Consider the following 26,061-nt stretch of genomic DNA (forward strand, 5'->3'; position numbering starts at 1 on the left):
TATTTTAGGGCCGACAGTCGTCTTACTACTGGCAATGAAAGGACTTTTGTAATGAACAAAGCGCCGAAAAATAATTCCTCGAGGCCATAATTTGTCATCCAAAAATAATGATAGCTTATTTTGCGGCACCATAAACTTATAGGCCAGGTGGTGGTTATGTTTCTTGATTGAGATCTTCTCGAGAGAAACCCTTTCTTGTGTTTTCTTATGAATATAATCAGTGATGTCTGCCTCGGTTGTATCATTATGTATGTTACTGATGAAAATAGGCATAAACTTTTCAGCCGCCTTGAATTTGTCATCATCACATGCTTGTCCAGTCCTTCCCGAGAAGCGCATTTTCTGTTTATTTTTGCGATTCACAACCGGTTGCCAACCGACCTCCGCATCTTTAATCTCAGTATCGCTTGGCAAAATAGTATCGATCAGCTGTTCGGAGCGCATACAATTTACTTGTTGAGAGGCCTCCGCATGAGTCATCAAACCGGTCTCAGCGTTTTGCATAGGCACTTCGTTGCAATGCTCGATTATCGTTAACGACGATTCTTTATTAACGCGGTCTTTACTACCCTCCTTGATACTTCGGTATTGTAGATTATTATTCGATTCACAGTTAGATATGTTAAAATTTTGAGATTCATCCAAGGTTGAATTCTGGAACTGCGATAAACCCATAGGGCCACTGTTTCTACACCAAGCACCGCGCTTTAAATTTACATTGAAACACGAAGTGTCAGGTATAGACTTAGACTTCAGACGGTTAAAATCTTGCTTCAATTCCTCTAAATGGTTTAAAGTCGCATATGTAGTTTTGAAGTTCTCGATCTCCGCTGACATTCGAGTAAGATCTTTGAGCAATTTAGTGCAGTCAAGATGATCAAATGTGATAGGCGGGAGTTTTTCCAATTGTCTAGCAACGAACACTGGTAATATTTCTGGATCTGTAGATTTGAACAACGATATTATGTCCTCCATATCCCGGGATTCCTTCCCTTTTCTTTTCCGTTGTATTTGACGTCGCTCTGCGGGTACTGCACTGAACAACAGTGACTTCGAGTTTTTGATTTCCTCACTCGTAAACGCCGACACACAAATTCTCACTAGCGATTCTTCGTCTATTATCGATATTTTGTTTTGAATATACGATAACATTTCATCGATTACGATACTACAAACATTACACTTTATAATATCCGTCATTTTTTTTTTTTTTTACGTAGCTAGGATAGCTCCGTACAAAGAACACGACCACACGAAAGCGCGCGCGCCTGCGACTGACGATATAAAGACTTATTTTGCAAATTTAATTCACTTGTACTAGAAAATTTCATAGATCAAATTAGTTTCTCAAACTACCAGCCGATATTCTCCATAGTTCGATGAAAGCTCACGTTGAAACGTATATGCATGGCTGGCGTCGAAATCCGAATTGGGAGATAGGTACACGCAATTCAATTTCGGCACGTTCCTACCTAACATCGCCAAACAAGGAGACTTCGCTAGATTTTATAACCTATATGTAACACTCAACTTATACTAATATGAGTAAATAAAAGTTGTAGACAAGCAACCGTCGTACTACAGCATTGTTTTTATAAGTAGTTAAGTTTAAACAACTTTACACGTGCCAAATCGTATCAACTAGAATACAGCTACTTCTTGCACGCACAGAATATAAAGTCAATCAAGGGCTGGGGCTTTTTCTCATAAAAGATAGTCGAGTAACCTCTTTATCGCTATTTAATATCAATTCCACCCAAAAATATATAGATAGAGCCCAGAGTTTCGAAACTATCTAAGTTTGTAAGGGACGAAGACGTAATACTGTAGAATAATAAATTCACCATTAGCATCCTTGGCCTCGAGCCCGTCGGCCTCAATGACAGCACAGCCGAGCACCACGGTGGGCGGCCGCTCGCTGCCGGCGGCGCGCAGTGCGCGGTTGTGCAGTTCTGGCGATATTCCGAACGCGCGCCGCGCGTAATCTATCACCTCGTCCTTGTAGGATCCAAATTGACCGTCAGGCGCGGGAGCGCCTACTGCATTCTCGATGCAGTACAAAACCTGTTGAAGATAAGTCATACATATAATAAATATTTTTAAAAATACACTAGGAAAAGCTCTATAATATTTGTAAAAGTAATATACATGAAGAACAGAAAATGAAGTGACTGAAAGAAGTAGGTAGGTACGTATATATATAATTCAGCAGTGAGACCAAAAGGCTGACGCAGAAGAATTTAGCATTAAATGAAAGGTGTTAGTTTGTCACAGGACGCTAACGTGGCCTAAATACTGAATTACGCAGTAAATTCTCTTTCACAATAGCCCATATACTAGTAGTGTATATGTTAAATACACTTGAGTTTAATTGGGTAAGTACCTAATTTATTTTGTCAAGATGTCTTATTTCTAGAGATTTAACAAACTTAATCTAAATAGTAAAGTGTATAATTACATTATAAAAGCATTATAATGCTTTCCGTCACTTGTATGTATAATTTGGAGAATATGTTTACTATACGCGAAACATAAAACATATAATAAAAATGTTACCTCTGTATAAAGATGTTCATGTTCCTTATGTGATAGTTGGGCCGAGACGCTGGGTAGACCCAGCTCATGTGGAGCTGGCGGTGGTCTCTCTGCCCTGGCTTCAGCTAGTCTCAGGGCTGCCAAACGCCGGTTCTCTTGCCTCCACGATAGCGCGGTAAAGCTCTCGAAGTACGACCCGTCAGTATCTTGTACCCTAAATAAAACATGATCTGGTTACATAAATGTAATTTAGACCATTTACTTACTGTTTGTTACTCATTTGAAACTAGGAACTAGTACTTAAATGTGTTACATAAATCAATGTAGGTATAAATAAATACCAGGTTCGAATAATTGCAAAAATGACAAGCGAAAATTGTGAACAAATTTGTGAGTGTACAAATTTGTTTATGTTTGATATTCTTTTTCTATTTCTCAGTGGCCAATGGCCATTCAATTTAAAAACTAAAAAATGCGCGAACATTTTTCATATTTTTTAAAAATCTGGAACATCAGTACATGCGCTACTCTCTACTCTATAGCCGTTTTCCCAGTCTCCAAAGTCCGTTGCTCTACAGACAGACCTGATTGGCACGCATATGGAATACATATTCTAAATATTTAAATTGTTTTAGCTACTAATTGATTTCAATTAATTTGTTTAACTTGATATGCCAATTATTCAAATTAGATGATATTAGATATTAGATATTCAGTTAAAATCAAGCGTTAATATAGGTTATTTTCGTTTATTACGTTAAGTAATTACGTTTCAATTTCTTATTAATTTAAATAGTCAAAATAAATGACACCATTATTTTAGTTATTTTTTTTATATGTATATGGCAAATTATTATTATTTTCTTGGGGTTAATGTTTTGGTAGTTTTGCGCAAAAATTCCATAATGCCAAAGAATAAAGAAACGTATAGAAGAGAACGGCGCGGGCGCGTTATGACGTCGTGCGTCGTTTTGGGTCCCGCTGGTAACATTAAATTAAATGTTTAGTACATTTTATTAGTTTTTATTTATTTTAGCTGTATGTATATAGTAGCTTAGGTTTTTTATTCGTTGTTAATAAATAACTAAATATAGATTAAATATTCTTCTTAGTATATTTGATGAATAAGTTCAATAATTTATTTATCAAACAAGGATTTAAACAAACTAGGATTTATTATCCACACGAAATAAATATATTGGTAATATATTTATTTAGTGGCAATCTACCTATGGTTATTAGGTAGGTACATTAGGTAAGATCGACATTACTAAAATTACATTACACTACCATTATCTATTTATTTACAAGCGGCAGCGAACCTATACCTATCATGTTTTAACAAAGATCTGCAATAGCAATAGATAAATGTATTGTAACCTGTTAGAACGTAACCTATAACACAGTAATGACACGGTATTTTATCGCCACATCAAGGTGTCAACAATGATGTCTGGCGGAGACGGGACACTCGGGACAATACGGGAGTATATTGGATCCTTTCCGCGACACTGAGCGATCTATTATCTATCGAAATGATTCGCCACAGCCGAGGGCAACCGTAATAATACACCGCCGTGATATGTGCCTGACACAAGATGACGTGAATTTACTTATTCAGACTTTGTTACATAGTTTTACTATTTTTGTTTTTTGTTTTGATTATTAATTGCATCATCACATAAATGTTACTCTTATAATTATCACTATGCTTGGGTATCAGGTGAAATTTATGCATTTCGGACATTTATTTTGGAAGAATCCGTAAAGTACATACTAATTATTATTATTTATTTCCGTATCACGATAATGAACTTTAACGTACATAGGTATTTATTTATTCTTGCAAATTGTGAAATCCGATTCTTTTCAATCCATTGAGCGATTTGTAAATAAACAGACGTAGCCTCCTGGGAAATTTGCTGCGTAGATCTATTCTACTCGGTAAAACGATATCGCGTATTTTTGTAGGAAGCTTGAATAGTTCACGAATTATTCAGCATTTCCATTGCAAAATAGAATTCGGTGCCCGTGCACATTTTATTAAAATGTTAGACATTACATTAAAATGTTACTTACCATGGTAAACTAATTTGATACATATATAGGTAGTAGTTGTGTAGGTAATTTGATTTGACTGCTTGTCATTAGATGTCAGTAGCATGGAATTAGTAGGTACGAAGTGCTTACTAAATCCTATCTGTCATAATCAATAGGTAATCTTAAAAGTCATGTCATGCATTTTGGCTACTTTAATAAACCTGACACCAGCAATAAACCATTCGAAAAGAAAAATACATTATATAACGTCATAAAGTTGAAAAAAAAAACGTTCATTTATTAAAATTTTTAGATCCCATCATCATCTTCATATATAAAATATTAAGTGTAGTTATTATGTCACAAAATCTAATTTTATAACATTCAATTATCCCAACTAATATTATAAATGCAAAAGGAAGTTTGTTACCTCTTCATGCAATATCTGTACTTGACCGATTGTTATGAAATTTGGTACAAGGGTAGATGATAACCCGGAATAACACACAGGGCACTTTTTATCCCGAAATTCCCACGGGAGCGAAGCCCCGGGGCGCCGCAAGTTATTTATAATCTTTGAAATATTGTCTGTGGTAGTTCATAATAATTAGGTTAGGAACAGGAAAGGATCTTTGTATACTAAAAGGATATGCATGTAAGTATCCTACCCTGCTACAATAACTTGGGTGGCTTTTAACGAAAATTGTGTCTGTGAAGAGAAATGTTTCAAGAAACTCTAATTACCGAGTAACATCACAGAACCAAATACCGCTTTAGATGTAATGGAGTAGAACATGGATGCCAACGGCGACCTCGTAGGAGTACTTATATAAATAAAAGATGACTTATGTTACTAAAATTCATAAATATCGGTTCATAGTCCTACAACATTAAAAAACGACTCTAAACAAAATTAATCATAACAAAAAATATAACACGCCCACATATATAAAATGCGAATACATATACTTATATGCTGCGATTTTCTATATTTTCCGAGATTTTTATGAGATTTCCTCATCGCTTTCTCTTTAATATTATATTTAAAAAGGGTTTAATTTTAAATTTTGTGTCATTATCTAAGAACCGATTGACAAACGCAGACCGTGATAACCGCGTCTCGTATGATAGAACATTATTCATAAACTCACTTAGTCACACTGACATTCCCGAGTTAACCGTAACAGTCGTACATTTCTTTACACGTTTTGTTGAAGTCGGATAAATATTTCTTGGTATGAGGAGTTTATACCGCAGGAATAATTTGTAAGATGTGAGAATATTGTTAAGTACGCCTCCCTTGAGAACCTACACTCTTAAAACGCGAAACGCGGCCCATAATTACGTATCCGTAGTACTTACATTGAAATCCAAACTGCGTAATACGCAGTTTGGATTTCAACCTGTCAGAACCGAAACACAAGTGAAGCTGTCTTCTCATTGCGTTAACTACAAGAAAAAAAACATATAGCAAGTCCATTCGCGTACCTGTGCATTTTGGTATTGATACGATGCAACTGCCCAACTGCGCAAACTGCGATTATAATTTAAGTAGTTAATTGTTTGCTCGGTATCGGAGAAAATCATATTGAAAAAGACTTGTTAGTGTTTTCTTTTAGCGAGTCTTTGGAGAGGATCCTTTTGTGTAGCCAGCTACTAGGATAATCTCAAGCAGGATTTGGTACATACGGAGGAAAAATTACAGACAAAATTCTAAAAATCTCAAAATCGAATTATCTATTCATACTCAACTTTAGAAGTCTCAGTCGGATTTTAGAAATATGGTATGTTTGTTAGTTGGTATGATTAATACATAATGAAAGTAAGGTGGGTTGTTTCGGGAGGAAGAAAGTTTCAGGGACGGAGCTGAGGTGGTGTAAAAAGCTATCAGAATTTTAATTAAGCATTAATTAGTTATACTTTCAGTATTACTTTAAGAACCATTCACACAAAGGTAAAGTTAAATTAAATATTAGTCTGGTTCGTGCAATATTCTTTAATTCCCCATACAATGGAGGTAATAAAATCTGATCGTCAAAAGCTTTCCATGTTATATGATGGAACACGAACAGCGGTACTCTTGCGTTTATGATGATTAATTTATTGGAAGTAGGTCATCGGGCGACCTGTTGCACGTCCTTGCACGCGCCCCGGCGAACCTCGCTCACAGATTAAAAACACCACACATGAGCCACTTCAATGTGCGTCCCTCTATAAGTAGTGTTGTTTTTTTTGTTATTCTATGGCGCCCATACTTTCTTATATGGTAACAAACTTTGCGAAAGAAAATTGCTGAAAGCTACACAATTGAATATTAAAAATCCCCTATTAAGAGAATTTTTAACTAATTTAATTTTTAAAAGCTTTTATTTAATTTGCAATGTATGTATGTATGTATACATGTATATATGTAGGTATAAATTTAAAGAAAAAAAACTTTAAAAAAGCTTTTATTTAAATGCTCCAAAAAAGAGAAAATAAAATTTCCTTTAAAATTTAAACTATCACCTTATAACCACATTATACACAGTTTATATGATCATAAAAACTTGTCGCGAGGTTTGCTTGTGTACATAAACTTGAGTTAAATACTTATAGGTACTTACGCAAACCTCGCGACAAGCTTTTATGATCTTATAATTTGTGTAAATGAGGTTATAAGTCGATAGTTAAAATTTTAAAGGAAAATTTTATTTTCTTCTTTTTGGAGCATTTAAATAAAAGCTTTTTTTTAGTTTCTTCTCTTTAAATTTTAAAGAACAGCTAAGGTGGTGCTGTCAATAAGGTCTCTCTCTCTCTCTCATTCGAGCGATTTCCCGATTTCTTGCCCGAGCGTCGGAGCCCAGGGCCGCTTTCCTACTTTTTCGTCTCGCAAAGTTGTCGGCATCCCCAGTCGTCCGACCATTGGTCAAAATATTTTAAATTTCGCTATTTCATGGTTAGGTGAATCAAAGTAAAATGAACTTTAAAATGAAAAAAATGTAGCTCACATTCTGGCGTAACTGTATTTTCTCATGTATTTTCTATCACCTCTACTGCCCTTCGACACCCACGCATTTTCCTTCCAGTCTAATAGTTTTACGAATTATCAAGTAAGGTATTTTATAAGTATCTATTGAACTATGACAGATGCCGAGGCAAATGCACAATCATTGCGTAGTTTGTATGAAAGCTTTTATTTACCGCAATGAAAATATTGTATGTAATTAATTTGTATGTAATAATATAATATATGCCGAATCCGATAAAAAGTTTGGCGGAATCTAGTAAATTATATTTCACGCATTAAGCAGCCCAGTATCTGACATCCGTATTTACGTGTATTTTATATCACGATACACTTAAATACGGATACTGGTCGCCTTAGGCCCGAGCCTACTAGGCCTTAGCGCAAATCCGCCACTGATCATAGTAATGCATTGGCAACCAAACTAAACGTGTTTCAGCTCAATCGGTTGAAGATATCTGCTTCAAAATTCAGTTACAAGATTCCATCCGAACATACATACTTACAGACATTGCAAGTTAAATAAAAACTTGTTACAACTAGATTTTAAGCTTCTTTAGAACTTAAAAAAAACGTTCTTTTCAAATAAGTTGTTTACTTTTTTAACATAATCTACTTAGTTCAAATTATATTTGACCATTGTTAAAGAGTTTCATGTGCCCGATTTTAATGTATTTTTTTTAACGACTAACTACATACTTTTATTTTAATAAAAAAAGATAAATGTAATTTCCATACAGATTTTTTTTCTCTTTCTGCGTAAAGCTGCATTAACAGTTACAATGAAATATACTTGCAAAGATAATTGAATTTGTGAGTTTACCGAGCTCGATACATTTCCAGCATTTTCAGATGACAGGAAGAGAGTAATCGTATTTCTCGCGTCAAAGTGACAAAATACTCAGAATATTGAGCGCTGGCTACCTCCAATAAATGGATAAACTTTATCAAGAGCATAATAAATTGAATTTCCCTTGTGTAGGATATGAGCTCGACGTAGTCCTTAATTGCTCCCATTAGGGATATGAGGCAATTATGCGGATGTCTCGTGGACGAAGGGAAGCGGCTGTCGAGAACAAAGTGGACACACCGATCTCTAACACGTATCCTTTGGTCAGTCTATTGTTTACGTTCCGAACAGGGGAAAATAAATCACGTGAGATTTCGGTGTTAGGTAACTTTTATCTGCTAGTGCCTCCAGCATTTCTTTGTCTGCTAGTTTTCTTCTAAGTTACACAATTTAAAAAAAAAAACAATCAAATATTGTAAATCACACCAGATTTTTGATGACCTCGGTGGCGCAGTGGTAAAGTGGTCCTGGTCTGATCACGATGGAAAATGACTGAATTATACGTATGATTTTCTTCATTATCTTTAAACAAATTCCCTACACGTGTAAACGGAATTCCAAATGGAATCAGTTTCAGGAAAAATATTCATATAGGTATATGTTAACTATAAAGTTTTCCTGGAAACATACAGTACAATAAAATCCTATTGTGATTCTGCAGAATTATCCTAAAGAACTATTGAGTATGAACATATATATTTAAGTAAATACTGTATGTATTAAATTATTATAATAATTAAAATATTTTGTGTAAATGACACAATCAAAAACAAGCACATGTAAAAAAGGGCCAAACCAAATAAAGCAATTGTCGCCCTGGGGTTTTAATCAAATTTTCTATTCCACCAAATGGAGCTCCAGCTGATAAATCGGCTCATCTAGCGACGGGAGACCGCCTGCTCACTGCGATTTGCACGCTTTATTAATTAACACCCATTACCAAATTAAATACACAACTCCACGAAACTGATACCTTGCCCAAATATTGACTACACCGGTTCTTTGTTCAAATAATCAAACTGTGGCGTTTATAAATAGTTAAAGGAAAAATTGAAGTAGGTACCTAGCTATTTCTCTTATCATTCTAAAAACTTTTTAAAACTACGGAATATTAATAACACTTTAAAAATACAGTAAAATAATGATTCAGCTATGAAGTCAATGATGATATACGGGTTCTGTGACGTTGTATTTAGACAATTACCTACCATATAAGTATACAAGCTTTTTTCCGCGGCTTCGCCCGCGTAAATTTCCCACGGAAACAGTTCTTTTTCTGGAGTGAAAGGTATGTCCTTCTCCATACTTCCAACTACATGTATGCAAAATTTCAAGAAGAGTTATCGAGTAGATAAGAGCGTGAAGAGGTATAAACAAACAAACTTACTTTCGCATTTATAGTACCTATTAGTTCGGATTATTAAAAACTTTAACAGATCACTGGACTGACCACTATAAAAAATTACATTAATACTTTATGTCGATGTAACATACAAATTAAAACAAAACTAAATCCAAATCCATTAAAAGATGGAAATCTTTTTGCATTTTATGATACCTTAGAGTAAAGAACTAAATTCTGTGAATGATACAAATTATAAAATTAAACGTTTTCTTCTCAGGTAGGTAAATGTAACTTTTCACGTGATTAAGCGTCGCTTTCTATTAGTATTTTAGAAAAAAACTTTCGTTAGGTATATTATTCTGTAACTCCTTTTTGGTAGCGTAATCAAGAAGTTCGCGTTTTATTTTATGATTTCTTTAAGAATAGACTGTAGTTTCTTAAAGATCCAGTTTCTTACTCGAAATTTCGGGTGAGCTAGCTCATTTTTATTCGTGACATGTTTCGTCTCCGGCCGCAAGGAGTTGCCGCTAATTTGCAATTCCCCTTCCCAAGGAACACGTTAATATCCTTCGACAGCCTGATTTCCCCAATATCATTATTTGTCTTGATAGCCTTTGTTGTGGCAAAAGGGTTCGTAACAAAGGTTTTCGTGACAACTTTATTACTTTCAGACCGATCAGAATTATAGTAATTTTTATTCGCCAATAATCCTGATTGATATCCAATAAGCTGTTTCTGTTTGTAAAAATTGTAATATATCCAATGAAATAACAATAATAATAGGACGTAGAAAGTTGGAATTTGGTCGAACACACCGAAGGGTGTATAAATGTGGTAATTTTGTATGAATCTTTGTCAACTTGTAAGTGAGATACATGAAATTTCAGCTTTAAAGTGATCAGTTATAATTATAAGAAAGCATCAGGACAAGGCCGGGAAATTTATTGAAGATGGGTAAGTCGCGATTTCTTTGACGGTGGCATGGCCGTGGCCAGGCAGTCCCGGAGTGCTCAGAGATGAAGCGCATGTTGACACACTAACATTACTCACCCAGAGTTGACAGAGTTGTCGACTTCAGGCCAGGAGAGGCGCCTCTTGCAGAAAGCCATAGCAGGTTTTTCCGGCGGCGGCGGGTGACGGGGCACGCGGAGACTGCCCCCGCGACGCGGCGGCGCGGCTGGGGCCAGACAGTCCAGGGTTCTCCGTCTAGCGCTCAGAGCTGAAGCGCCCTCTGTTGGCACTACCCGCGGAAAACCTAAACATAAAGTTGTCTGTGATTAAAAATCGGACAAAAATGTTTTTATACGTTTTATTAAGTGATGTAAGTATGTATTATATTTTAGATTTAAATAAATATATTAACTGCTTTTACAACAATGGTATTGTGTACCTGCCCCATAGACATAAGTCGACTATTGCTAAACTTTTAGCATACAATATTTATAGACCCGTTATATCAAATATAACGAAGTCACCAGATATTAGTACTAGTACTAATAATTTAGTTTTAAACTAGGTAATAAGACAGAGGTGAAACCTTCTTTTATAAACCTTGTTCATCAAAATATACAGGGTTTCACCAGCAAATATAATGAAATTTGTTTATTCTTGGAACATAGAGAGGTTGATATTTTTTGTGTTACAGAACATTTTTTTAAAAATGAAATTAAATTAGCTTTTCCAAATAAATATATAGTAGGAAGTACATTCCTAAGACAAAGTTCTGAACACGGAGGGTCCTTAATTTTAATTAATAGAAATTATAAGCATAAAGAAAGGAAAGACATAGTACGGTTGTCAGTTGAATGCAAAATAGAACTTTCCTGTGTAGAGTTGGATAAATACATTATTATTTGTGCTTACAGACCTCCTACAGCCTGTTATGAAACTCTTTTAGATGTTTTAGAGGAAGCCCTCAGGCGAGTTACCTCCAGCAATAAGCACATAGTTTTATGTGGTGATTTTAATATAGACATTTTGATTTCATGTTCTGAAAGCAATGGCTTTAAAAATTTGCTCGATTCATTTAATTTAAAGCACACATTCTTTGAACCCACTAGGATAACCTCGACCTCAGCCAAATGTATAGATAATATTTTCTGTGATTGTACTGTTTCTGAAGGAAAGCTGTTCGCCTGTCTGGGGTCTAACCACCTGGGCCAGCAGGTGTCACTTATTCGTAACGAAGAGTCTAACCTTATCTCCGCTCCTGTAATCCGTAGGCCGTTAACTAACTAACCGCAAAATGCGTTTTCGCGAAACCATAAATAAGAAATTGCCTGAATTAGATTTAACTAAAAATCCTAATGAACATTATAATAAGATTTTTAATACAGTGGAAACAGAATTCAAAAAAACTTTTCCTCTTAAGACCTTTAATAATAAAGTGAAACTTAAATTTTGCGATTGGGCTACAAATGGTATTTATACTAGCAGAAACAAGTTGTATGAACTTTATGGTCAAAAACAGTATAATTTTAATGCGGAATTTATATCATATGTTAAACGTTACTCTAAAACTTTTAAAAAGGTATGTCAACAGCAAAATCTTTATATTTAACTTATAAAATAAAAAATTCTAATGACAAAATCAAAACAGCTTGGTCAATCATCAATAAAGAAACCGGCAAGTTTAACCCACGCGACAACAATATTTCTTTAAAAATTGGTGATAAAACCATTAATTCAAATGACGAAGTGGCCAACGAATTCAATAACTTCTTTGCCAATATTTCTAAAAATATTACGGGCTCCCTTTCGTCTTGTCCCAGTGCTGCAGATGATTTATTAAAAAGAAATGCCTCAGATCCTAAATCTACCTTCCGATTTAGACATATTTCTCCTGAAGAATTATTATCTGCTTACAAAGCACTCAACATGAAAAATACAGAGGATCTGTGGGGTATATCTGTCTCAGTACTTAGCACTATTATTGATCTGATTGCTCCCCACTTAACTATTATATTCAATAATTGCATCTCAGATGGAGTTTTCCCTGACCTCATGAAAATCAGCAAAATTATACCTCTTTTCAAACAGGGCGCTAAAAACGATCCCACTAATTACAGACCCATTTCTATTCTACCTGCATTAAGTAAAATTTTTGAAAAGCTAATTTTAACTCAATTAGTTTCTTATTTTAACATAAACAAAATATTACACAATAGTCAATTCGGTTTCACTAAAGGTCGTTCCACTACTGATGCAGCAGCCACTCTAGTTGGAATTATCAATGATGCTTGGGAAGCCGGACAGGATGTTATAGGTGTATTTTGTGACCTTTCAAAAGCTTTTGACTGTGTCGACCACAACATACTGAAAAATAAGCTTAAATTCTATGGTGTCACTGGAGCGGCCCTTGATGTACTATCTTCTTACTTAGACAATAGAACTCAGAAAGTAGAAATTAATAGAGCAGCCTCTAACAGCGCTCCTGTGCACATGGGCGTGCCTCAAGGCTCCATTATTGATCCTTTTCTATTTCTAGTTTATATAAATGATCTTCCTTGTCTTGCCCAACAATTGTGTGATGTAATTTTATTTGCTGACGACACGTCACTACTGTTTAAAGTTGATAGAAAAAGTAGAAATTATAACAATGTAAGCAACATTATGTCACTTGTGCTTGAATGGTTTACAACTAATAACCTGGCTTTAAACACAGACAAGACCAAGTGTATTAAGTTCTCTCTTTCAAACGCACCCCAACTTGATATTCCTTTAGTAGTTAATAGTAAAGTATTAGAATGGGTACACAGTGCCAAGATCTTGGGCATTACTGTGGATAGTAAGTTTAAGTGGGATAAACATATTGAAATCACGGCCAAAAAACTTAGTTCGGCAGCTTTTGCAGTGAGAAGGATCAGACAGTGTACAAACATCGAAACAGCTAGGCTCGTGTATTACAGCTACTTTCATAGCATAATGTCCTACGGATTATTGTTATGGGGTAATGCAGCTGACATAGGAAAAATTTTTGTTTTACAGAAACGAGCAATTCGTTTTATTTATGGGCTTAAGCCACGGGATTCCTTGCGAAAATTATTCAAATCGATAAATATTATGACTGTTGCATCTCAGTACATCTTCGACGTACTTATTTTTGTTAAATCTAACTTACACCTGTATAAAACATTGAGCGATGTTAACAGTGTAGTCACTCGTAATAGGCATAAACTTTGTATGAACAGATTCCGACTTAAAAAGGTTAGGCGGTCTTTCGTGGGTCAAAGTGTTAAATTGTTCAATAAACTCCCTGTAGAGGCTATTAACTTGCCAATGCCAAAATTTAAATCATATATTAAAAATGCTTTAATGGCTAATGCTTATTACACGATTAGCGACTATTTAAATGATAAAAAACCTTGGACCCTTCCTAAAACTTCCACCTCTCACACTTGATTTTATTTTTTTTTTTATTATTATTTATATATTTTCTTGACATGTTTATTACATATATTTTGACATTTATTGTAAAACATATACGTGATTTGTGATCTCCAAGTGTCTGAAAGTAACATAGGTATCTATTATGTTAGATTATGGAGATCGAGTATGTCATGCACATTCAAATGGTCAAACCGGTAGCGGCATCGTGGATCGGGTCGGGAGGTTCCCTCTATTGTGGTTGAGCTTCGCGATGGCTGACGTCAACTCGTGAACGGGTGCTGCCGGGGGAACTGGTCAGCTCGATCTTTTATTAAAAGTTTTTTTTTTTTGTTTGGTTAATTATACATATATATATATAAGTATATATATATTTTCCTTTCATCAGCACTTGATCACAATCATAATATGTTTCAGTATACCTTTTGACCATGTACTTTATTATGTACTTAATGTTATATTACTGATAAAAAATTATACATAAATTTATATATAAAAAATGGTAAGCCCTTCTGGCATAATAGGGACCAACACTGTTTGAATGAGTTTCTTTCGGCATTTCTTCTCAGCAGTGGTCGTTCCGAAATGCTAGTAGTTTGTAGCTTTGGTAAACATCATTTAATTTAGATTATGACGTGAAAAAGTGCCTGTGAAGGCCTAATTTCTGAATAAATGATTTGATTTTGATTTTTGATTTTGATTTTGTATGTAAGAATCGGAAATTAAAATTAATAAAAATACATTTCAAACATGTATAATTATCATCATAAATAATAATAATCGATATTAGAGGACTTCTGAAGATTGCCTGATGTACGTATCATGTCTGGGTGCCCTGTGATTCGTTTAAAAATTTGTTTCGAATTTCACTTCGTCATATCTTATTGACCTAAACTTACAACGCACAATTATTATATAGTCTAATAGATTTTTCTGCACTTTTATAATTTAGCCTTATAATTGTTAGCTACAATTTTAGAATCTCTATTGTAAGACATCCTAAAATCGTTTGGAAAAAGAAATAAATTTTCTTTAGACTTAACAGTAACCTAGTTTAATAATATTTGAGATAATATTCTCATATCAAATGTACGTATGTAATAATAATACCGAAATGTTAAAAACAACAGGTTAAAAATCAAGTCGGATGGCAGGGGGTGCAGGGGAGCGCAGCCCCCGAACCCCTACGGGGTCAACGGGGGGATGGGGGCGGTAAACCCCCCTCCCCCCACAATAAAAAAACATATAGATAACAAACCTAGCTTTGTCGGTTAGGTTCGGCTAGTATTGTGAACACACCAAGCTTCAAACTATGCCAACAAAAGTTAAGATGGTTGGGTTTGGATATGTGTCCAGAAAGTTAGATTAGGTTGGGAAGATACTTACAGTATAATGGTAGGTAAATAAAGATTATTGCACAATAAAGATTAGGCGTTATACTTTAGAACTTAATTGTTTAGTGAGAAACATAATTATTAAACTAGTATGAATATTAGAAGTAATAAATTATTTGGAATACTAACTAATTTGGGAAGTAAATGAACGGCGGTAAAATGTTAGGGTAAGCAAAAATAGGCTATATTAAATGAGGAATAATAAAAATGTACGAAAAATTTTTAAGCAAAAAGTTTGTGTACCAACCTAAATTAGTAATACATAAAATTAGGAGAACCAATAGAGACCCATCATGTCTGTCTACAATATGTGAAATACCTATAATAATATAAATATAAACGGCGAATCAATCTTATTTATATTTAAGTTGAAATGAGGATGCTGTGAGTCCAATTAAGTAGTTCCATAATAAACGTTCAATTTCCAATTACCAAATTCTATAAACCTGTGCCAGCTGATTAATTATGTAGATTACGTTGTAAATTAAGTTGAAATGCATTGTTAGCAAATGTTCAACAAGCTATACAAACATTTTGTTACTAGAAAATTATGTTAATGAATACTTTTAACTTTAGTTTTTAATATTGATATAATAATAACTTGCGTAATAACTTAACGTAACGTAAGACAGAGGGTCCTTTAAGTAGGGACTAAATAAATTAATCGACTTGGTAACATGGATCTCACAACTTTTTACGGTAGAAAACGGTTTTTTACAGCATGTTTTTGATGGCATCTCACTTCTTTTTGTAGTCATAAGCCGAATTTATACAAATTCGGCTTATGACTCAAAAATAACTGATTTTTTTTATATTTCAACATATTTTCCTATAGGAATGTTGTTCAATTTCATGGGCTGAACATACCCTTTCCATTATACAGGTACAATTATTCATTAACTGCAAATGTAACTATGTATTTTCCTATATTTATATGAGATTACAAAGTTATTAATGCAGTTGGTGTATTTAGAAAATTGGACCGAAATTCCTTGTTGGTTTTTCCTTGATTTAGACACTAAACACTAATTGTATTTAAAATTGGAAGCTTCTATGTCCGCTAAAAGTGCCTTAGATGATCGGTCAGTCAGTGAGTGAGTGAGTTAGTGAGTGAGTGAGTGAGTGAAAAAATCAAGAAACTTCAACAAGTTAAAATTCTTAAACTACTGGTTCAAATTGAAGGAAATTTTAAATTTACAGTGTTTATACAATACCTGCTTAGTTACTGAAAATGCAGACTTCCTGTTTTATCCACAACTTTCAATTGCTTCGAGAAAAGGATAGTACGGCCGTGCCTTTTTTTTTTGCTCGACTAGCGGACTTGCTGATAGACACTGTTTTTAAAATATACATGCACAAGCGAGGAGTAAAGTTGATATTGTTTTTATAATATCACTACTAGCTGCGAAATTTCGGGATATAAATATAACCTATGTGTTTTCCCAGGTTATATTCTACCATGTACCAAATTTCATAACATTCCATCCAGTAGATTTTGCGTGAAAGAATTACAAACATACACACATCACAAATTTTCACATTTATATTAGTACCAAGAAAGTAGGATTGAATTAAATGCTCTCACAAGTGAGCGTATTCCTGGTTTCTTCCTCTGGGCGCTTTCCTACTTTTTCGTCTCCACTTCGCACGGTCGTCGGCATCAATAGTTATTAGAGCATTGCCGCGCATATCATACCTGACGACAATGTAACTTCTTAGAAACCCAAGAAAACTAACTGAAAACAGTCTGATATTTTTTTTCTTTTTTTGTTGATCTATGATTAACATTTGTCATTTCATCGCGCCGCACTCCGCAGTAGAATTTCGAAAATTCGAGACAAAGATTATCTTATGAATTTGTTGGTACAAGCCGTCTTTTATGATATGATAATAATGGTTTTATAAAATATTTAGACACAAATACAATATATATAATAAATGATACAATTAATTTGGCAGTGTTATGTAACTGAGGCCAGAGCACACTACTATACAACATCATTACCTACCCCATCAACTATTCAATGACATCCACCACGCACTGACTGTTAGATAACAGAAAACTCATGACATATTACCTCGCATGGTGGCGGTGGATGGTTGCGGCGGCTGCGCCTGCGACTCCTCGGCGGAGCGATGGCGGGCCGGCGGCGCGCGGCGCGGGGACAGCGCCAGACCCGCCACGCTGTCCGCCACGCCCGCCACGTACTGACTGATTGATGACAGGAAACTCATCGCTACAACGCACTTACAGCACTGCACCACACACTTATTTCACCAATAATATTTAAAAGACAGTTTTGGTCTCACATTATTAATATTTTCTTATAACTTTTCACTTATTGATTTTCCTGTGGCGCCTGTAACAAATTACGAGTAAAATGTAAATATGATTCACAGACATTTGATATTTACTCAAGTTAAGTAAATTATTTCTGATAAGAACGCTACGATCTTTTGTTACGAAAGAAATCAAAAAAATATATTTTTGTCAAAGTTGATAGAATCAACTTCCATAAATCAAAATTCAAGTATTACACATTTAAAATATAACCATGAATTGCAAAAACATAGGTACCTACTTTGTATAAAAATATTTCTACATCCAAAGTTCCATCCATGCCAAATAGTAACTATTATAAATGGGAAAGTGTGTTTATTTCTCCTTCTTTCGCGTCAGAAAGGTTGAGGTGATTTTTGGTGGCATAGACATTTTTTGCCTCTTCATAAAGTAAACCCAGGTGAAATAAAAGCGAATGAATTCCAAGCTGAACTCATCACGAGATGCCAGAGCTGAAGGTTCTTTTGTTATCACTCAATAGCACTCGTGTAAGTATACGGGTTTATAAAATGGTTTCTATTTCTCTTATTATCATAACAAATTTACAAGAACAAATGATAATTTCTTTATATCAACAATTGCGCTCTCTTTAGACAAATTATAAAATTAAAATCAGAACTCCCAACCATCGAACCTTTGAACAACTTTTCAATTATCAGATTATTGTTATATAATCGTACCTCCATGTGGTTATTTGTTATATGAAGTTAACGGTTAAGGGAGCACCTGCCGACAGAGCCTCACTAATCAAACTCTGTCGGTAGTTGTCCGTCGGCAGAGGGTCAATTCCAATATTGTAAGTAACTAGAGCAGGATTAGGCGGGCGCATCGGGCTCAAGACATAATGGATTTACTGCTAGTTCCCGTCGGCAAATAGCGGCGGCACCATTGTTTACGTCGGCCACTGTCACGTTCATTACAAAGGGCTTTTAATTAACTTCGCAACATGTTATTATAAACTGTGAACTGAAATAAGTTTGCCCGAGTTTAGATTTCATTTGATAATTATAATCGCTGTTCTGAAATTTGCGTTTACAATATCCAGAATAGAAACGTGAGGCAAATTCATATTTTGGTATAATAAAAATGCGAATTCATTAAACTTTTACACGTATCATCACAATACTCAATATCCTACAATATTTTTGTACGCACATCAACACTTTTTACTTACAAGTATAAGATAGCGTACATATTGTTTGTTTAATGGGTCGTTACTTCTACTTGATCAATACTTATGAAAGTTTTTGTTGCGACAAGCCATTATTTGCGCCTTTGATTATATACGTTTAATAGACAGATAAATTTCGATCAATAGATTCTTTTATTATATTAGTTATAAGTCTGCTGTTAACTTGTTAGTTGTGGGACTTACCTCTACATGAACCGATTCAAGTAATACTACTAAAAAACGCTTATTTTTCTTTATCGTTAAAATCAGTGATCAAGAAACCCTCTAACCATTTCTTACAATATTTTACGGTAGCTGTGATTACTGTGAAGAGACTAATGACAAATCGTAGTTCGCTGGCAAGCTGGCATGGGTTCGTGATCGTGACACCGAGGTGGCGTACCGCGTGACTTTATCAGCTGCCTGTAACATCGCATTTAATTTTCCATTTGTTTTAACCCGGAAAGTCAGAGGAGAGATAGCTTAACTTTTGGTAATCAATAATACACTTATTCCTTAAAAGTTTTATTAACTGAAAACAAGATCACGTTATCATCCTTATTCTATAACGTTCTTATACGATGGGATTAAATACTATTTACTACAAGATGCACTACTTACACAACTGGAGATCCCGGGTAAGTACTACGATCAGGTCAAAAGGGAAAAATTATATGACACCTGATCACCAAGAATCACAGATGTAAAAGTATGAGACTAAGATCGAACGAAAAATGCGGGTGGAAATATTGTATTAAAATCCATTGTTCCCTTGAGAAGAAAAGTTATCTCAGAAGAAAAGAAAAGCCAAAATAAATACGAATCTCGCTGAATACAAACGTCATTCAGAAAATGCAAAAATAATTTTGTCGTATACGATGATGTCAATTCTTTAAAAAATACTTTTGCCAACTTCCATCGCCGGTCCCTTTACCTACTTATTTTTTTAATTTCCACAGATATAAGAACATGTAATTTTTTTACTAGTGTTCTTATATCTGAGTAAATTTCTCATAAATTAAGACTAACTGGCCTGAAATGTTGTTCTTATTAAAAACAAAATTGTGCGATCGCATTGCGCATTTGAATATTATTGAATTTTATTTTCAATTTGTAGTTTCCTTCAATATAATAATTTGAAACACTCTTTAGTTATTTGATGATATATCAAAATGTCATCGTCGAGTACAGGTAGTGTAGTATTCCCTTACCATGGATTTAGTAAATGCTTCGTCGGAGTACCTATTAATTCCATGGCACTTATATACATACGTTTCGAACTTACGTAAAATTAATCAAACCACATTAGGTAAGTAGAATTAGTAATATGTAGGATACATATCACTTTCCTAATGAATATTAAATCAGTTTATCATCAATACGCACTATAATAATAAACAATTATCATTTACGGCGCTCCGGCTTGACTACTTAAGCACGATACCATGCTACTAGCATAAGCTATACTTAACTATAACTTTTCCCACAATGACAAGGAACTGCCACCTGCTTTTCTCCCATGCACGTTGCGAAAGTTGGTCAAGGTATGGTCACATATTATTCTATTAAACCGTAAACTTAAATTTGCGATATCCGTAAAACATAAATCAATGTATGAGTACTGTCTATTTAGAATATGACGTGAAAAAGTGCCTGTGAAGGCCTAATTTCTGAATAAATTATTTGATTTTGATTTTGTCAAAAGGAGCAATGAAGATATACGGGTAGCTAATTTAGATACTGGTCATAAATATATCATGAAACGTAGGTAAAGTCTATAATAACTGGCTTCCATTTTCAATTAATTTTTGCAGGCGTAATTCTGACGAGTTGATAACACAATTTCGTTCTCATACAAACGGCGAGGAACACGGTGTTATTTGATTTTTGTCGCTGAACAAAAACGCTCCAAGTAAACATCGAACTTAATTAAGGCAACTCTATAGGCAACGAAATTGTTTTTGTTGGTGTTTGTTCGTAAAATATCTTACATCTCTTCATTTTTTATATCATTAAGTGAACGCTAAGTATAGTTGGAATTAATAGACATTTTGAAATGATATAATTCATTTACGTATCTTGGAACTTCCCTCAAAATTTTTACGTACATCACAGAACACGTTATCTATAGTCAAAATGAAATCATTTATTCAGAAGTTAGGCATTCACAGGCACTTTTTGACCTAAATTAAGAAATATTTACCAAAGCTACAAACTACTAGCCGTATAGACATAGTAATATTAGAAAACTTATTAAGATTTAAACCAACATTTAATTACAAATTTAAAACAAAGAATCACGAGAACAAAATCTGTCATCTCAGAGACTAAGTTGTTGAACAATGGAAATAATTATTCTTGATGATTCTCCGATCCGACAGAATTGACGGAGCATCCTCAAAGAAATTTAAGCCTCTTGTTACATGAGATTTGCCAGCAAACGAAAGCTAAGCAGATATCGTTTAACACTTAATAATATATTTACAAAACTCAGAAATAACTACGTATAGATGTAATTTCACGAGAGCAAAACATGGACAGTGCAGAATACATTTAATGATCATAAATAGAAATTTAATTGATTAATTTGAAGCGGTGGTGGTGTAATAGTTAAGACCCTCGCCTGTGGATCGTAAAGTCCCAGTTTCGAATCCTACTCATGAGTTGAGTTTGTATACCAATCTGACTCATGTATACTTAGTAGTTTTCACTGACCACCTCCTGCTTCCGGTAAAGGAAAACATCGTGAGGAAACCTATACACTGGTTGATTATTAACTTGTGTGTGAAATGAAGAAGGTGATGGCAAACTACTCCATTAATAGTGCCAAGAAAGTTATTGTGTGTGTTTCATTCCAAGTAATGACCACGACCCTCGGCCATGAGGAAATAAGACTATGAAGAGTAATAAAAATAAATAAAATTGTACATACGGGTTACTTACATTCGATTTGCAAAATCATCCTTAGAAATAGAAAATATTTTTATGATGTTAATTGAGACACTTATCTATACACGTACATATTAAAGAAAAACAATTATAAGGGTCGTAATAGAACTAGTACTCAGTAAAAGCACTATTCGGTGTAATAAGGTCTCATAAATATTTAAAATATAAAGTGTGTATTATAGTGTCATTTCTGTGTAGAACCATTAGTTTATAGCCAGGGCAAACCTTTACACGAACTCGTACGTGCCTCGCCATACGACATGTCGAACGAATGCCGATGTCATGTGGGATTTTTATATTCTTATGTTCTATAAGGAAATTCTTTTGAATATAGTTAGCCAATCAAACCTATAACAAAATCAAGTTGGTAAGTTTGTAACAGATTGTTACATAATGATAGATTTGTTTTTATTTTTTTTGCATTACATTTTCACATCTTCTGACGCTTTTCGTTTTTACTACATTAATAATACCAGCCTAAGCTGCTGAGATAGAAAAAACCGGGCAAACGTGTTGGACGCGGGCATCTATCCGGGTTTCCGTAAAGTTCACGTTTTTATTATAAACATATTTAAGGTGCAAACATATGCTATATCACTATCCTTCATACTAACGATTTAATTTTAATTAATTTTCGTCGAGATACTTTACCGTCTAACTTTTAATTCCTCTGTGAAATCAAAAAATAAGATTTTGTATTTTATTAATCTTTTGATCGCTTTGACTTATAGGTTTGACAGCTGAAAGAGACTCGCGTATTTGCTAAATTAACACCTCTAAGTATTCCTGAAAACCTTTTTCTCAGGAATAAACTTGATAAACGGACAGACGGACGACGACGTGATCCTATTACTCAGATTTTTACCCTAAATATAAATCCACTCATATATTATAACACACTCCATTAACTTTCTGAAAAAAATAAATGTAATGTTTATAAAATTCCTATAGAAAATATATAATTACGACTGAATTTAAACAATGAATCCATCACAGTTCGAGCTGATGAATACATCAAGGTATGATTGTTCTCCAGAGTGTGTGATGTGGGATTTAGTTCTCTTTATTTGATAAAACCAACCTTTGTTATTTCACTACAAAAATGTATAGAAATTTGCACCCTTGTATTTTAAATAATATACTTTACCAAGAATTTATGTCCATTCCTTTTATATTGAAACGTACCTAGTAGGTAAGTATTCCATTGCATAACAACAAAAGAATAAGCATGGCTCTAACAATGCGTTTTCTTTCTTGTTTATTTTATTTCTAAAGGCGTAATGTGCGAACTTACCGCTTTATCGTAAAAGAAAACGGAACAAAAATTTACGAAAAGGTACTTAATGGCGGAAGTTTGTAGTATATTGTGGGCTTGTGTGAAAAGACCCGAGCCACGCTCCTGCCTAATTGGGGATTTCGCACTTCATTTGTTTTCCAAGCTACAATATCGTTACTTTTCCGTGACAAAATACAAATTTTAGTCTGCGTGGACACTGATTATAGAATCACAAAACTTTGATAGAAAACCATATCTAAAGCAGATTAGATTATAAGATATTAGGTAGGTATCTGTAGAGAATTCATTTCGTGAACACACAACCTCTCACCTTCAATGCATACAGCTTATTTCCGTCGCTGGTATAAAATAGCTTGTATTTCTAAATATTAAAAAATCCTTTGAAAAATACGTTATTGTTCAAAATTACGTGAGTATATTGTGAAATGAACGTATATCTTACCACTACCTACACTAATGTGATAAAGTTTTAAAAGGAATAGGAACCTGAAATTATTTTTGACGAGTATAAGTTTAGTTTTAATTCACACAAAAGGATGGACTTGGCAAAACTAGTTTATATAGCAATTCACAACTTTTTAGGGTTCCATAGCTAATTGGCAAAAACCGAACCCTTATAGATTCGTCATGTGTCGTCTGTCCGTCCGTCCGTCCATCTGTATGTCACAGCCACTTTTTTCCGAAACCATAAGAACTATACTATTGAAACTTAGTAAGCATATGTATTCTGTGAACCGCATTAAGATTTTACACAAGAATAGAAAAAAAACAATAAATTTTTAGCATCGCAAACTTAGAACTAAAACTCAAAACATTTTTTGTGTGCGGCGTCTAAATAATAGGTCTTCTAAATTGATATAGAGGTTTCTAATATCTTTTTTTAACTGAATAGTTTGCGAGAGACACTTCCAAAGTGGTAAAATGTGACCCCTTCCTTCTAAAATAAGATAGAATAAGAAAAAACTCAAAAAAATATATGATGCATTACTATGTAAACTTCTACCGAAAATTGGTTTGAACGAGATCTAGTAAGTAGTTGTTTTTTATACGTCATAAATCTTAAACCGTAATTTACCTTTCATTCAAACAACGTAAATATATCGCGAATACAAGATTTTTTATGTTATGTTACTTGCTGCTACGGCAATATTAGAACGTTGATTATAATAACCTGAGAAAATTTCACAAAATAACATTACCAATTCTAGTAACAAATCATTTTGCACATAAAGTCAGGTGTATTGCTTCACAATAGTTTTGACCTTCAGTGAAACGCGTTCGTTGATCTAGGGGCAGCCCCAAGGAGGCTGGCTTGAAAATCGTATACATAAAGTATAATCATTTATAGATTATAAGTTGTTGCAAGATTCTGTTTCACGGCTCACGCTAATCTGCAATCTACCAAAGCCTATCTATAATCTATATAACTATAATCTAACTTTGTAATGTAATAATTTCTACTGACTATTCGCACACACTAGACTACATGACCCCGTCATGGGAACAAGAAATTATAAGATTTTGTAATCGGAACAGAACAGAAGAACCCTAAAATGTACTTTTAATGGGGGCCAAGGGATACCTAAATCAGGGAGTCGCTAGATTCTTAATTTAGGTTATATCAATACATATAATAAAACAGTAGAAAAAAAAATTGTGTGAAAACAGTAGAAAAACAGTAGAAATAAATTTACATAAAAACAAAATTAGCCGAATAAGACATAGTAACAGAGTAAGAATTTGAAAAAAAAAATCTGTCTGTTTGTCTGTATGTCTGTTTGTACACGCTAATCTTCTATAATGCAAACTGTCTGCGAAAAACCAAATAGCTGAAACGAAACTGAGGAGTGAATGAAAGCGTCCATACTTTGACTTACAAAAGTACATCTCATAAATATGAAACGCTGTCTTCCATCTTATTGTTATTCAACCAGGTAGGGAAACAGCTGTTCTAATCGAGCAGACTTTTTAAATTGTTGATTGTAAAGTTCAACACTCATTATTCTGAATCTAAAATTTTAGACAAGAACGACTAATTTATAATAATGCGATTACTATAATTCCATTATTTATTATTGTAAACTAGCTGAACCAGACTTCGTTCGCGTGGACTCTATGACTGGTGAAATTGAAAGTGAAATTCGAAAGTGAGGATGTTTGTGCCAAACCAACTGGACGGATTTTTATCAAAGATTATGTATGATCCGTTTTCAACGAAAATAAGGCCGAAACTGTTACTCTATACTGTTATTGTGTATCATAAATCATAATCCTAAACTATGAAATAAATAAAATTACTCATTACGCTGAAAAACTATTGCCGAGGTGGTTGTTGAATTCCTTAACAAATGATGAAAAGGTCTTCAATTTATATACCTCAACAGTAAATGCTCATAAGACTACACAACTTATGCTTATGAGTCTGAACCACTGTTCAGAACCTCAATAGAATATTATGCTTATGAGTCTGAACAGTGGTTCAGACTCTATTGAGGTTTTAGTATTAAGGAGCAAGTGTTTGCGAAGGCGTAATTTTGATATCTCTTATAGTTTAAATGACCCGTTAGAGTAAGGCATAATTTTTTCCAGTTTTCAAAGAAATATATACTCTATATGTTGGAACAGCTTCATAACTATACAACAAAAAAAGTTTAATTCAAATCCGTCCAGTAGTTCCGGAGATTAGTATGTACAAACAGACAAATAAACAGACAGGCATTATATTAAATGTACATACAAACTTTTT

At 34.1% G+C, this 26,061-nt stretch overlaps 2 protein-coding genes across 3 annotated transcripts in view; both read right to left on the reverse strand.

Moving 5' to 3' along the window:
• unc-13-4A overlaps positions 1-26,061 on the reverse strand; it is a 64,224-nt gene that overhangs the window by 37,464 nt on the left and 699 nt on the right. For both annotated transcript variants that reach the window (XM_053750380.2, XM_053750379.2), the window contains exons 2-5: positions 17,636-17,917; positions 10,828-11,032; positions 2,557-2,749; positions 1,845-2,064 (exon numbers count right to left, since the gene is read on the reverse strand). In XM_053750380.2, the coding sequence (XP_053606355.1) occupies positions 1,845-2,064; positions 2,557-2,749; positions 10,828-11,032; positions 17,636-17,792 (775 nt within the window). In that variant the 5' untranslated portion in view covers positions 17,793-17,917. The remainder of the gene's footprint in view (positions 1-1,844; positions 2,065-2,556; positions 2,750-10,827; positions 11,033-17,635; positions 17,918-26,061) is intronic.
• LOC135309804 (uncharacterized) lies at positions 4-1,249 on the reverse strand (the record flags this gene model as incomplete). Its single annotated transcript, XM_064436206.1, has 1 exon — positions 4-1,249. A coding segment is annotated over exon 1 (1,197 nt), but the record flags the coding sequence as incomplete, so codon positions are not given.

The sequence above is a fragment of the Plodia interpunctella genome, chromosome 10 (assembly GCF_027563975.2).
Source record: "Plodia interpunctella isolate USDA-ARS_2022_Savannah chromosome 10, ilPloInte3.2, whole genome shotgun sequence".
Classification (NCBI taxonomy): domain Eukaryota; kingdom Metazoa; phylum Arthropoda; class Insecta; order Lepidoptera; family Pyralidae; genus Plodia; species Plodia interpunctella.